General features: G+C 45.5%; 1 protein-coding gene across 3 annotated transcripts in view; it reads left to right on the top strand.

Annotated features, from left to right (window-relative positions):
- Window positions 1-14,060, top strand: part of ABHD2 (abhydrolase domain containing 2, acylglycerol lipase) — a 96,087-nt gene that overhangs the window by 18,123 nt on the left and 63,904 nt on the right. Inside the window, exons 1-3 of one of the 3 annotated variants that reach the window (XM_073882265.1) lie at window positions 4,050-4,202; window positions 5,997-6,097; window positions 8,336-8,535. In XM_073882265.1, coding sequence (XP_073738366.1) covers window positions 8,342-8,535 — 194 coding nt within the window. In that variant the 5' untranslated portion in view covers window positions 4,050-4,202; window positions 5,997-6,097; window positions 8,336-8,341. Of the gene's footprint in view, window positions 1-4,049; window positions 4,203-5,996; window positions 6,098-8,335; window positions 8,536-14,060 lie in introns of those variants that run through there. The other 2 variants (XM_025893269.2, XM_073882264.1) reach the window with 2 other exon arrangements.

Below are 14,060 nucleotides of genomic sequence, written 5' to 3'. Positions count from 1 at the left end.
GCTCTGCTTGGTTTTTTCTTTCTTTCCTCACTTTAAGTTTTGTATTGTCAGTGAACACTAATATGCTGAGGCTGAAATCATCGCTCACCCATGCAGGTGGAAGGAATATGACAGAATCATGGGCATAAATGGCACAGCTGAAAATGTATAACTGTTTAACTTACTTGAAGGAAGAACAAAGGTCATGAGGGGTGTCCTTCTTGGGAGTTTTGTTGTTAATGGTCCACAGAGTAAGCTGGGAGGCGGGGGCTGTCTCTTGTTACAGAGCCCAGAGAGATTGTCCTGTGCTATTTAGCCAAGGACTGCAATTCTATCCCTAGAATCTCAGAAATTTCAAGCCGTAGGAGACCTTTGGCATCATCTGCTTCTAACCTAATCCTCTCATTTTACGGATGAGGTCCTTAGGGTTAAGTGACTTATTCAAGGTCACTGGCTAGGAAGGAGCAGAGCGGGCGCTAGGACCCAGGTCTCAGAACCCCAAGGTTGGAGCTTCTCCCAGCCCAGCGGCCCCATCTCTCCCTGCATCTTTGTGTCCATCTCAAAATAACACCCTTAGCCATGGGAGAGCGGTGAGAAGCCTGGGCCCTCGCGGTGGTGGAAAGACGAGTCAAGGGCATCCTAGAGACTGAGGCACTACTGAAAGATCCTACACGGGTGGGCATTTTGTGACCCCTTGCACCTTAGGTTGCCTTGTTAATGTAGAGCCGACACACAGAATTTTAACTATCAATTACAGCATTTTATGAGTAAATGCACTCATAAAATGCCCGGTGGGAGAAGGGGAGGTGTGTGGCTCTCTGGTATGCGGTGAGCCCAGCCCTAGCCCTTCCTTTCAAGGAGGTGGAAGTGGGGTGGGGGTTGGGCGATGCTTCCTTTCTGTCTTGCACACACCCAGCCCTCCGGCTGTTCTGTGTGCCTTCTTTTCCCCACCTGGGCTGCCTGATGTTCCCATTAACCGGATTTTGCCTGCCCAGAAAAGGGTGAGGGGGCACACAAAATAGTACAATGGCAGCTTACTTTGTTATGTCTGGAAGAAGTTCAGAATATTAATATTTTGTGGCAGGTCAAACTTGGAAAGAGAGAGCCCCATAAAATCAAATGCTGCAAGATAAATTAAAATGAATGTCAAGGGTTTTGTTCTGAAATTGCCAATTCATTAATGCCTGGTTTTATACACGCACGCACGCACACACACACACACACACACACGTATATATATGGATTTAATATGTGTATTAAATATGTATTTATATATAATTGATATAAACTGTAAGTGCACATGCACATGCACTCTCACACTTACATGTGCTTCTTCTAAATCCTATACTCAAGTCCCAGTTGTAGATCTAGCTTCTCCATGAGTCTTTCCCTGCTTAATTTTTTCCTAGACAAATTTATTCTTGTCCCCAAGTTTCTAAAGTATAGAGAGCCTTAAGATAAACTTCTTTTCGAACCCTCATGCACTATTGGTGGGAATGCAAACTGGTGGAGCCACTATGGAAAACAGTATGGAGGTTCCACAAAAAGTTAAAAATGGAACTACCCTACAATCCAGTAATCGCACTACTGAGTATTTACCCCCAAAATACAAAAATACTAATTCAAAGGGATACATGCACGCCTTTGTTTACTGCAGCATTATTTATAATAGCCAAGATACGGAAACAGCCCAAATGTCCATCAGTAGATGAATGGATAAAGAACCTGTGGTACACACACACACACACACACACACACACACACACACACACTGAAATATTACTCAGCCATCAAAAAGAATGAACTCTGGCCACTTGCAACAACATGGAGGGAGCTAGAGAGTATTATGCTAAGTGAAAGGTCAGTCAGAGAAACACAAATAACATTTGACTTCGCTCATGTGGAATTTAAGAAACAAAACAAATGAACAAAGGAGAAAAAAAAGAGAGAGACAAACCAAGAAACAGATTCTTAACTGTAGAGACCACACTGATGGTGACCAGCAGGGAGGTGGGCGGCTGGATGGGTGAAATAGGGGATGGGGACGAAGGAGGGCACTTGTCGTGATGAGCACCGGGTGTTGTGTGGAAGTGTTGAATCACTATATTGTACACCTGAAACTAATATTACACTGTATGTTAACTATACTGAAATTAAAATAAAAATTTTTAAAAAGGTCAACTTCTTTTCTCCCTAGGTAAAATGAGAATTCTATTTCATTGTGGTCCAGCGCAATGTTTAGCATAGTGCTAGGCACACAGTAGGTTGCCGGGTCCTTGAGCCACTGAAGTTCAAGGGAGGTAGCCCTGGGGACATGTGGTAGAACTGCCCTGCTTCTTGGGACTTTGGGATCAAGGGTGCATCTTTGGACCATAATAATTACAAATCTCTCATAGGATTGCCTTCACTGAACTGAATTCCATTCAAAACTCTTGGCATTTTTTGAGGGTTGAGGAAATTAATTTTCTACTGCATTTGCTATTAAAAACGTTGTAGGAGGACATTGCCTATCACATCACTCAAGGTCCCCTTATATAAAGTCCCACAAGGTTTTTGTTTTTATTTTTGTTTTTTTAGTGATTCTGTGTCAGAAAAGCCCTGCTTCCCCTTCTTATCTGTCTCGCTTTGTGGGATAAGAGCACAATACACAGTACCTTTCTTTCCACTTTGGAGAACCAGGGGTTTGACTGGGGTTCCCCTCTTTGCTCTTGTAGTCAGAAAGCTCAGGTCCGTTCTAGGCTTACTCACATCCATAATTCTTGTGTGTGTTGACAGAGGTATTTTTCTTGTCTAGATGTTCGTAATACCTTCTTAGATTTTTTTTTTAAAGATTTTATTTTTTTATTTGACAGAGAGAGAGCGAGAGCACAAGCAGGGGGAGCAGGAGAGGGAGAAGCAGGCTCCCCCCTGAGCAGGGAGCCCGATGCGGGGCTCGATCCCAGGACCCTGGGATCATGACCTGAGCCAAAGGCAGCCACTTAACCGACTGAGCCACCCAGGCACCCCCCTTCTTAGATTTTATTAGTTGCTATCTTAAGGCTTTTCTCTGAGAATATTATTTTTTTTTAAGATTTTATTTTTATTTATTTATTTGAGAGAGAGAGAGAGAGAATGAGAGACAGAGAGCACGAGAGGGAAGAGAGTCAGAGGGAGAAGCAGAACCCCCGCCGAGCAGGGAGCCCGATGTGGGACTCGATCCCGGGACTCCAGGATCATGACCTGAGCCGAAGGCAGTCGCTTAACCAACTGAGCCACCCAGGCGCCCCTCTCTGAGAATATTATTATTATGAATTTTGGAAAAGAAAAAAAAAGAAAAATTACCTATACTCTAATGACCCAGTGATTGTAGCATCCAGAAAGATTTGAGTATATAGTATTTGCTTCTGTATTTTTAGAAATTGCAGACGAGGGGCGCCTGGGTGGCTCAGTCAGTTAAGCATCCATCTCTTGGTTTCAGCTTGGGTTGTGATCTCGGGTCAAGCCCCACATTGGGCTCCACGCTCAGTGCGGAGTCTGCTTGTCCCTCTTCCTCTGCTCCTCTCCCCACTTGCACGCTCTCTCTCTCTCAAATAAATAAATAAATATCTTTTTTAAAAATTGCAGACTAGAAAAGTCTAGAAGTAACAATGGCTTAAACATGCGAGGGATTATTCTCTCCCATAAAAGAAGCCCAGAGGTAGGCAGTCTAGGTCTGACATGGTGGCCCCATGAAATCATCAGGGACCCCAGGGTTCTGTCTTTCTACTCTGCCGTCCTCTTAAATGTGGCTCCTAGGGCAACCTTAAGGTCACTTCATGGCCCAAGATGGCTGCTGGGGTTGCAGTCACATCGTTTGCATTCCTGGGATACATGAAGGGAAAAGGGTGGAAGAAGAGTTAACCTCCTGCCTTTTAAGGAGGCTTCAGAGAAATCAGACCAGCACCTTCAGAATTGGTTAGAATTTAGTCACATGGACTCACCTACCTGCAAGGGCAGCTGGGATCTACAGTTTTTTTCCAGCAAGGCAGGCTCATTTTACTGGTCTCTGTTACTAGGGAAAAGGAGAGACCTTTGGGAAGTAAAAAAGAAGCCCTCTGCCACATATCTCAGTTGTTCTACATGCATTTCCATTCAGCATTTTGTTGAAACCTCCTCAAATAGTTTGTGGAAAAAGTCAAGATAGATAAACATCCGTGTGAATAACAACAAAATGCATCACTTCTTATGTATCACTCTGTCTTTCCGTAAGTTTTTCTGTGAATTTATTATTTATACATATTCTGATGAGTGTATGTTTTGAGTATTCAGTGACTTATCCAGGGCCAGAGGGATCTTAACACAGGTTTCTCCAAGGGTCCCGTATTTGGATGGCCACAGGAACCACTCCAGCACCATGGGGGGTGGGGGAGGGTGTCAGTGTTGGGGGCCATGATAGGGAGTGGTGGGGACTGTGGCAGTGCAGAGATCGCAGGCCCTGTCTGGAGGGGGCAGCCCCCTCTCAGCTCCATCCCTTGTTCTCAAGTGGGAACACAAGCTCAGTATTGCCATATCTTCTAGTTTTGTTTTTGTTTTTTTTTTTCAAGAGAAACCAGAAATTCAGATTTTTATCTGAAGTCCCCTGGTGTTTATAACTTGGTGGCTAATGAACTTAATTTTTTAAAATGCTAGTCAAACACAATGCAATCCCTTGGGCTGCTGATTTAGGATCTTTGGTCTGTTCCATCCATGTTTTCCCATTGGCAGCCGAGCCCGGGAAAGGTCAAGTGCCTTGTGATGTGGCTGGAGACTTTGCTTTTTGGTCCCCACCTCAACAAAGCCTGGTCTTCTGTGGCTAATTTGTCTCAGAATATGAAGAAATAATAAAAATTTGAGGTTGAGCAAGACTCCACTGAAGGTTAATTGAGTCTCCCCTTCAACTGGCTTTCATTTCCTTTTGAAGTCATTTTGATGTGATGGAATCAGAGAGCACTGGGCTCGGATCCCAGCTCCGCTCTCACCGCTGTGTGACTTTGGGCAAGCTGCTGGTGTCTCCTCTGTGTCTTCTGTCCTTTCGGTTTTCTTTCTTGCCTGCTTTTGTCTCTTTCTCTCTCTCTCTTTACTTTTCCTCCTTACAAATAGCACAGCGTGGTGGTGAAGGGGAGGGCTTCCGGAGCCAGATAGGAATCCTGGTTTCTCTACCTACTAGCTGGGTGGCCTTGGGCAAGTCACTCAAATTTCCTATGCCTCAGTTTCCTCGTCTGTGAAATGGGGATAGTACCAGTACCAGCTCCACAGGGTGCAGTAAGGATGGCAGAGGTAAAGTAGCACAGACAGGCCTTGGTGCACATAGGTAGCACTATATACACAACCACTGTCCCCTCCACCCCCACCCCTTTCTGTTTTCTGCTTTGGAAGCCATGCATTTGCAGCACAGTGGGCCCAGCTCTGGGTCCCCACTCACAGAGAGCACTTTCAGTTCCTGCCACCCCCCCCCCCCCCCCCCCGCCCCCCGCCCCCCCCCCGACCCCTGGCAGGTGGTGTGACTTCCCACTCCGTGCCTTCAGCGTCCTTCTGCTCCCAGTGCTGGGCTTCCAAGCCCGTCCATGCTCACAGCCTTCTCTTTCTCAGCTCACATTTTGTCTGTCACTACTCGATGTTTGGGAGACAAGGGATGCATCAACCCACTGCTGTCTTGACCTCAGGCCTTGCTAATAAGTGGTGTCCTCGGTCGCCCAGATGATAACTCTTCAGGCATTGGTGAAGATGACTTTCTAAGATAAAGCATGAAAGTCGTATGGGTTTGCTTTAGCCAGCGTTCTGAAGGCAGCAGATAACTCGTCCTGGAAACCAGAGAGCCTGTCAATTTGTGGCTCCACAAAGACGTCCCCCAGCAGGTTTGTTCAAACGGCCAAGTGGCCAAGAGTGTGGCACTTGTGTTAATGAAAGAAATGGTCTCTCTCCCCAAAGACTTGAAATGAAGAGCGACTTATACCGTACTTTTAGTTTAATTAAATTGCTTCTTTCTCATCCAATGGAATGTGACCATCCAATCTTTTCAGCTTTTAGGTTAATTTGAATAGGAGATCTGACCCAAGCGGCCCAGCTATACAACTCTTCAAGGACAGTCAATATTTGCAGTAGAGAGGAAGAAGAGACATAGGTATGTATGGCCCAGACTTTTGTTTGTTTCTCCTTTTCACTTCCCCTTATGTTAGGAAGTAATGAGAGGAAGTGGGGCATGGTGGGAGGAACTTCTTTGTTTAATTCCATAAAATTTCAATTCTTGACCAACAAGGAAACCGGTAAAGCCACCTGCTGCTTTTCTCGGTGTCTTTCCAACAAAGGGGATGGGAAAGAGCGTGTTACCGGCTTCGTGTCAGAAAGACTTTGGAACTCCTTCTGGACCTTGTTTGGGGCCTTGAACATCCATATTAATGAACAGCAGCGTCCTGGGTATTTGTCTGCCTCCGGTTTGACTGGCTTAGGTGGCAGGGCACCCGAGAGGTGGGGGACCAGAGCTGCAGGGGAAACCTGTGGAGCACTTTGGGAGCTGTGTACGTTTTTAGGCCACATGCCCCTTGGAGAACCTGATCAAATCTGCAGGTCGTCGATCTCAGGGTCGTGAGATCGAGCCCCGCGTCGGGCTCTGTGCTCAGCGAGGAGGCTGCTTGAGATTCTCTCTCTTCCTCTGCCCCTCCCCAGAGCACATGCTCTCGTGCGCTCTGTCTCTCAAATAAATAAATCTTGAAATCTGCAGATTCTTGCCACAGAAAACCACACACATACAAACCTTTACATCTAATTTCAGGGGGTACCTGGACCCTGGAATCCTGTAGGGAACCCACAGACCCCAAGTGAAGAATCCTGTTTTAAGGGTTTATAAATAGCCAGCCTTTCGGGGACGTGGCCTCAGGAGCGAGGTGACACGTCTCCAGAAGTTAGGTTTTAAGGCAACTTTCAGATCGTAAAGGTTCAAAGGCTGATACAGCTGAAAGTATATTTTGATTCAAAATCATGTAGGATCCATATTTTAAAATTCTTTTCTTGCCCCCATGGTGGAAGGCTAGTTGAGCCCTGATCTTTCATTGCCTTTCCTCACTGAATTGGGACCTCTGCCAGAGGTCATCGGCAGTGTGTTCAGTCCTGTATTTGCCAACGTCAGCTTGACCTCAGGAAAGGGTTTCTCGGACCCCTTTGGCTTCATTGCAGGTCTGTAGAGAGTTCATTTGGTCATGCCCCGCACACGTTTTTGGGAGATTGTTTTGTCTTGCCCATTCTGGCTGCACTGTGGGCCACCAGAGTTCTTATGCTGACTGTTTTTAGCAGAGGCTACTTGATACCGTTCGAGGGAAGCTGTTGCCATAGCTACCTTGGCTGTGAGTTACCATTTTCTCCTTTTCGTTAAGCTCGTGGTTTCCCTGATTTTTAAGGTAACAGCTAATGTTCTGCTTTTCTCCTGAGCAGCAAGGAAAAGACTGGATTTTTGTTGCTGTTACTTTTGTTGTTGTTGATGTTTGGAAGGGGTGTGTGTGTGTGTGTGTGTGTGTGTGTGTGTGTGTGTGTGTGTTATATAAAAGGTAAAGCTACCTCAAAACATAAAATATCAGGAGAGCTCGGGGGCAAAGCCAGACCTGCATACACGTTTTCTGCACTCCCAATTTTTAATTTTGGTCTGGATTTTGGACTAATGGCTGTCGTCGTCAGGTACCTTCAGTGGGGAAAGAAATTGGCGGAGTTCCATTTCACACTGCCTGAAACCCAGGCTCAAGGATCGCTGCCCCCTCCCCCCAACCCCGGGCCGAGTCTGCACTTGACTCCAGCACTGGGGCTGCCCCCTCCCCGCCCCCAACCAGGAGCAGATAGGACTGAGTCAGACCCAGCTTGCTTTGTTTCCTCCTGCTCTGGCAGTGGGGGGGGTCGGGAGGGGGGCGGTGAGCAGTACCATCACACCTGTGGGCAGTAGTGGTCCCTCCCACATCTCTGTCCTGGGCTGTAAACATGATGCTTCACACACACCTGGTGCAGAGCCACTCAAGGCTACCAGCCCATGGAAATCAGTGGGCCACCTCTAGTCCAGCTTGAGCCTCTTTGGTGGGACTTCTTTCTCCTGCTCCCCAAAGAATGCTATTCTCAACATTTTCTAATTTGCTTCTCTTAGAAGAGCTCATTCGATTTAAAACAAAACAAAACTTTACCCAGTGTATCAGTGCACAAGCCTGTTTGTGATTTGGGTTGTTGCCTGCCCACTGGCGGCCTGAAGGTGCTGATGGCCATCGCCCTGGGTGGCCCGATGGACATATCCGGATTGTGACTTGTCATCAGCTCTGCCTCTTAGTGCGGTGGGCTCCGCCCCTCCTCACTGTGCTTCTAACCCTAGCTGTGTGCTTCTGCTCCCCAGGTCAAGATGAATGCCATGCTAGAGACCCCCGAGCTCCCGGCCGTGTTTGACGGGGTAAAGCTGGCTGCCGTGGCTGCCGTGTTGTATGTGATCGTCCGCTGCTTGAATCTGAAGAGCCCCACAGCCCCGCCTGACCTCTACTTCCAGGACTCAGGGCTCTCACGCTTTCTGCTCAAGTCCTGCCCTCTTCTGACCAAAGAGTGAGTAGACCCCACACCCACCGTATGCCCACCTGCTGGTCTGTTTGGCCGGTGCAGTGTGCAGAGAATCTCTTCACATTGTGTCCTTAAGGCATCCAGGTAAAGTTGTGTCATTGGTGTTAAAATAGCCACAGTCTCAGTGCAAGTCTGGTGTTTGAATCCTGGAAGGTAGGGGACAGGGTGAGCTCTTTGTTGCCTGGAAACATCCCTTCCTCCACACGGTGGTGTCAGCATCCATGACAGGGGCCTTGCAAAAAGCAGTAGTCATTTTTAGGTAGATACAGAAAACTTGGACAGTGTTCTAGCCCTTTATCAAGTGCACTGTTGCCAGTCCTAGGACAGAGGAACCATCCTTACCTAAAATAATTAATAAGCCAAAAAAAGCACAGATTTACTGGTTGGGTACTCTCCATCTGCGTTACTGAAAAATGTATTGAACATCGGCTCAGAGAGTACTTGAATTGTGAGTGCCCCGGGTTTCCCTGTGAAGCCCCAGGACCGTATTTTGGAGGTAGCAAGGGTGAGCACTGCTTCTGAGACAGGAAATGTAGTGGTGAAGTAATGGCAATCTGCATTCCCTGTCACCCTGTTTTCTAGAGGTGCGTGGCTAAATTTTTCCCTGTTGATGTCCTCTGAATAAATCTGTTTTCCCTCAGGGCTCAGGCCAAGCCTGGGGCATGAAGCATTCCCTGCTCTCCTGGGTCTGAATTCCTTCCACCTTGCTGATTATTGCTGCTTCACTGTTTGTGCCTCTTCAAATGGATGCTGTTCTGCCCGGCGTGCCTTAAGATGGGAGCTACTTCTAGAACTGTCTTACTAAACAGTGTCCCCTCAGCATGAGGACTAAACTCAGTGGAGTTTCTCATACTCAGTGGATAGTAGTAGGGGCTTTCCCCCTCTCCTGATATAACTTTTCATCCCCTCTAGGGGGTTGGTGACATTGGGTAAATGATTCTCTTCTAAGAGTGGACAAGTGGGCAGCAGACGCATCTGAGAGGTTGGGTTCTTGCTTTGTCTTGTGCGATTGTCTAGTTGATATTTACGTGCTCTTAGCTAAGGCCAAAGAGCTGCCATCATGGGCTTTGGGTGTTTAGGGTGTTGTGTGGAGTTTTCTTACTTTTAACAGTGGTATCAGGACCCAGAAGCTACTATGAAGTTGAGAGTGACTCATAAGTCAGTCATGTTGCCTAGTATTTGTGGGGAGTGCTACGTGTGGTATGTGTCATCATGTTGACTTTGGAACTGCCCCTACTTGGGGGGGGGGGCGCTTTATATCACCACGGGGATAGAGTAGCCCCACAACCGGGCATTAGACCAGGCATTCTTATTCAGCAGGGTATGCACTGAAGAAGCTCCTCACCTAATCGGGGTGCACAGAATCTGTATGCTTTCCACTTTGGCTGGCATTTTTCTTCATTACTTAGAGAATTCACTAGTCCTGACTGGCAAGTGACATTTGCACCCATTCTCATATTGAGTGGGACCCAGCTGGACCCAAGTTCCTGGGCTATCTCATTTTTAGAGAAAAAAGTTAAAGTATTGGGTCAATATGTAAGTTAATAACGTAGTTGAGTGCAAAGTTCTACCCAGCATGGGTTCCTGAGTAGCTAGGGGAAGCCACGGAAAAGCTGCTGATGTCCGGGCTCAGGAAAAACATCATGAATGGTTGATCCCATACTAATTGTTCAAAGAAAAAAAAAAAAAAAAAAAAAAAAAAAGTTGATTATGGCAAGTTTTTACCTCTTTTCATGTTTTCCTTTTAAAAAACAACCCAGAAACATTAAATCCAACAGTTCTCTTTGCTCTCTTTTCCTCCCTGGCACACTCTCTCCCTGAACCTAAGATGCTGGTAGGGCGCCACATGACACTGTTGAGATGGCTGCACCCACTCTCCTGGTGTGGAAGTGTGTCCCTGGCCACAGACCTCCTTGAACCGTGTGGCGGTGTCCACCGCTGCACCACCCCTGTCGTTAACCAGTCACCTGCTCCCTCCTGGTAAAACCCAAATTAGGGAAGGGTAGAGATCAGCCTTAGTTACTTAGCTATGGTTTGAGGGTAGGTGCAAAGGGACAAGTTGCCCGGAAACTGTTCCCTTGCAAGACCCATCCCTTTGAGAATAGGACCAGCCTCCTCTGAGCATGTTGGAACATTACTTAAACAGCTAAATTCTAAACATCCAAGCTCTCTTACTTGAACATGACAAATGATCAGAGGACAAAAGGATCCACTTTTTCCCCTCCATCTTTTAACTAACCTCTTATTTTATTTATTTATTTGTTTAAGTAGCCTCCACGCTGGAGCCCAACACGGGGCTCAAACTCACAACCCCGAGCTCAAGACCTGAGCTGAGGTCGAGTTGGATGCTCAACCAACTGAGCCACCCAGATGCCCCAATTAACCTTTTATTTTTTATTTAGGTTCTAATTTTAGGAATAACTATATCCTCCACTCAGGTAGCTTCTCAGCAGAATATTTTCACGTTACCCTCTTTTGTCCTTCTTCCTGCATTTTAAATTTGTTGCGTATCTCTCGTAGACATTATGCATTTAATCTTCTTAATGACTTTTGAGGTTGGACTGATTTTTCCTCTCATTTTGAGGAAACTTCCCAGGAGCAGAGAGGATAACTGAAACCAGCATTGGTCCCCCTCTTTTTCTTTTTTTGTTTTGTTTTGTTTTTATTGTTTTTATTTTTTATTGTTATGTTAATCACCGTACATTACATCATTAGTTTTGGATGTAGTGTTCCATGATTCATTGTTTGTGCATAACACCCAGTGCTCCACGCAGAATGTGCCCTCTTTAATACCCATCACCAGGCTAACTCATCCCCCCACCCCCCTCCCCGGTCCCCCCCTTATCCATGGGGAGGTGGACAGACTCCTTAGGGTACGGAGGAGAGAAGTAAGGGTCCAGCCCGAGATGAGAGTCTTCAGCAGGACTGGCCCCAGAGTGGCCTTCTAATTCCCACGTGACCCTCTTTCTATTTTAATCACTCTGTCGGAAGCCACTGTCCTTGATGTTCTTTCTCTGTGTCACATTTCTGAAACAGCCTCCCATATATCTGAAGCTGAGGGCAGGAAACATGTCTGTTATGTGTAAAAGTGCTTCTCCTGAGACTTTGAAGATTTTTTTCCTAGAGGAAGCCTGTCTGCAGCCTTTGCAAACAATTTTCTGGGCTAGAAAGTTCAGTTAACTGATTTACCGCAAGCTAATGGTGTTACTCAATAACCCTGACTGAAGGCAGCCGGTTATTATGACTTATGTGTGGAATCAGAGCATATCCCCCTGCTGTTCTGGTATAGAAAAAAAAAAAAAGCTGATGAAAGGTGAAGATTGAAAACATGAGAATAAAGTTTTTTCTTCCTCCCTTTCAGCATTAAAGTTAGTTTTTGAATCTGTTTTATGATTATCTATCCAAAGATACATTAGAAATGCATCTTTTAATGTCCGGAGGAAAACTTTGCTTACGTGGGATGATGTTTCTCTTGTTCACTTAGCAACAGATCAATATTTACCTAGTGATTCACTTTTTTTGTTCTCAAGAAATGTTTGCTTTCAGTGGAACAGGCAGACTAAAGCTTGGTTCAGAAATTATGAGAAGATCTAGATGATGCTACAAATCTCCACTTTTTTCTGAATTAAAAATTTAATGTGTATTCATTTTCTAAAACTGAAAAATGAAGCACATGAAAACCATCTATAATTCTCCTACTCGGAGATATATCCCATTATTACTTAGGTGATCATCCCTTTGGGTCTTTTTCTTCTGCAGACTCCCCCTCACCCGCCCAAATCAGGGGTCTGTATAGTGTTGGGTGGCCTGCTTTATGCCATGGACATTTGCCCACAATGCTGTGTATGTTCTAACATTTGACTTTTAACAGCTGCAGAACTCTGTCAACAATTCAAATTTCCTAATGGCTGTTGGGCAGCAGTGGTGTAGAGAAAAAGCCTTGAATTGAAATTTGGACTAGAATGGAACCCTAGGTCTTCTACTTCCAAACTAGCCACAGAAACCTGGACCAAGTGACCACCCTCCTGGCCCTTGGTTTCCTCCTGTGTGACTTGAAACAGGCAGCGCTCCTGTGATGCCCTTTAGCACTAGTAACCTGAGTCTAGTACCTCTGTTGTCACCAAGCATCAGATAAGTCCACTTAGATGAAGGACCCTGGGGGTGGGGGTTGTGGCTACAGAATGAGGACAAGAACCCAAAAAGAAGGTTTTCTTGTGTATCTGCCCTCTTCTGTTTCCACCCCCCGTGTTCTAGGAAGGGCTGTCACTAGCCCCCCTGGACTTTTGTTTTTTTAAGAACTTCTTTCCCCCCAGTCATTTTTTGTGCATACAGGTTTATTATTTAACAAAATTGATTGATACTTACACAAACTGTTGGGCAACTTGAAAATTTCAATTAGAAACATATTGTGTAAAAAATTCCATTGATAAATTTAATGCCATTTCATTGTATAAAGCATCATAACATATTTAACCAGTTTCCTGTTTTACTGGGCATTTTTTTCCATTTTTACATCTTTGTAATCATAACCATTGCTGTGGTGGATGCATATATAGATCTGATTGCTCCCTAGAGTAAATTCTAGGAAGTTAATACTTAATACACGTATATTTGTTAATATATTTGCTATATAAAAAGATGTGCTCAGTTTAAGGAATTTTACATATATTGCCAGACTGTTTTCCAGAGGGATTTTTACAGGTTGTAATCTCAGCAGCATAGTTGGTTTCTCTTTTCTTCATATTTTAGCCTCTGTTTTCTCATCTGCAAAACAGGAATAATGATAGTAATACAGTTCTTTCCCACTTCCTAGGCTTGTTGGGAAAACAGATTGCAATAGTATGTGAAAATGGTTTATATAAAGAATTAGAAGCTTGAAGTTCCAAGGTCCTGGTGGAGTTTTTTCCAATAACCTGCCATTCTGTGTCTTCCTGTGGCTTCCTTCAGCCCCTCCTGGGGTTGCCCCCTCCACCATTGACTTCTTATGTGTTTGACATCGAGCCAATCACTTTACATTCAGTACAAATAAGAGATAGAGTCTGAAAAGGTGATATTGTGACCCACTTAACAAGTCAGCTTATGCAATCACGTCTCTTATTTGTCTACTTTATCCTTAAAGCTCCACATGCCTTATTAGGTTGAAATAACATCTCCCCTCCCAGATTTTCCAGCCTGCTCTGTGTAAGGCCCAGAAAAACCCAAGGGGTTGTGTAAGCTAAAGGAGGGGAATGGGTCATTCCCTCTCTTTCTGTGCTCTAAATACAAAGGGTATTTTGAGCTATCGTGTACAAATAGTACAATGCACAAACCTTAAGTGTACAGTTGAGGACCTTTTGCATATGTATTCACTTGTGTGACTACCACTTCCTTGGGCTTTTACAGGAGTGTCCTGAGTCACCTCCTTGCCCCTGCACCACCCCTGTGTCGCAATACCACTTGAATCGACTTCCTCAAGCAGGCCAGCACCTAACACGCTGCAGGGTGACCCCAACCTACCTGTGGCATTCTCC

Source organism: Callorhinus ursinus, unplaced genomic scaffold, assembly GCF_003265705.2.
Source record: "Callorhinus ursinus isolate GAN/ISIS: 27379988/994484 unplaced genomic scaffold, GSC_fseal_2.0 scaffold45, whole genome shotgun sequence".
NCBI lineage: Eukaryota > Metazoa > Chordata > Mammalia > Carnivora > Otariidae > Callorhinus > Callorhinus ursinus.
The sequence above is the reverse complement of the archived record's forward strand: the minus strand, read 5'-3'. Positions and strand labels throughout refer to the sequence as shown.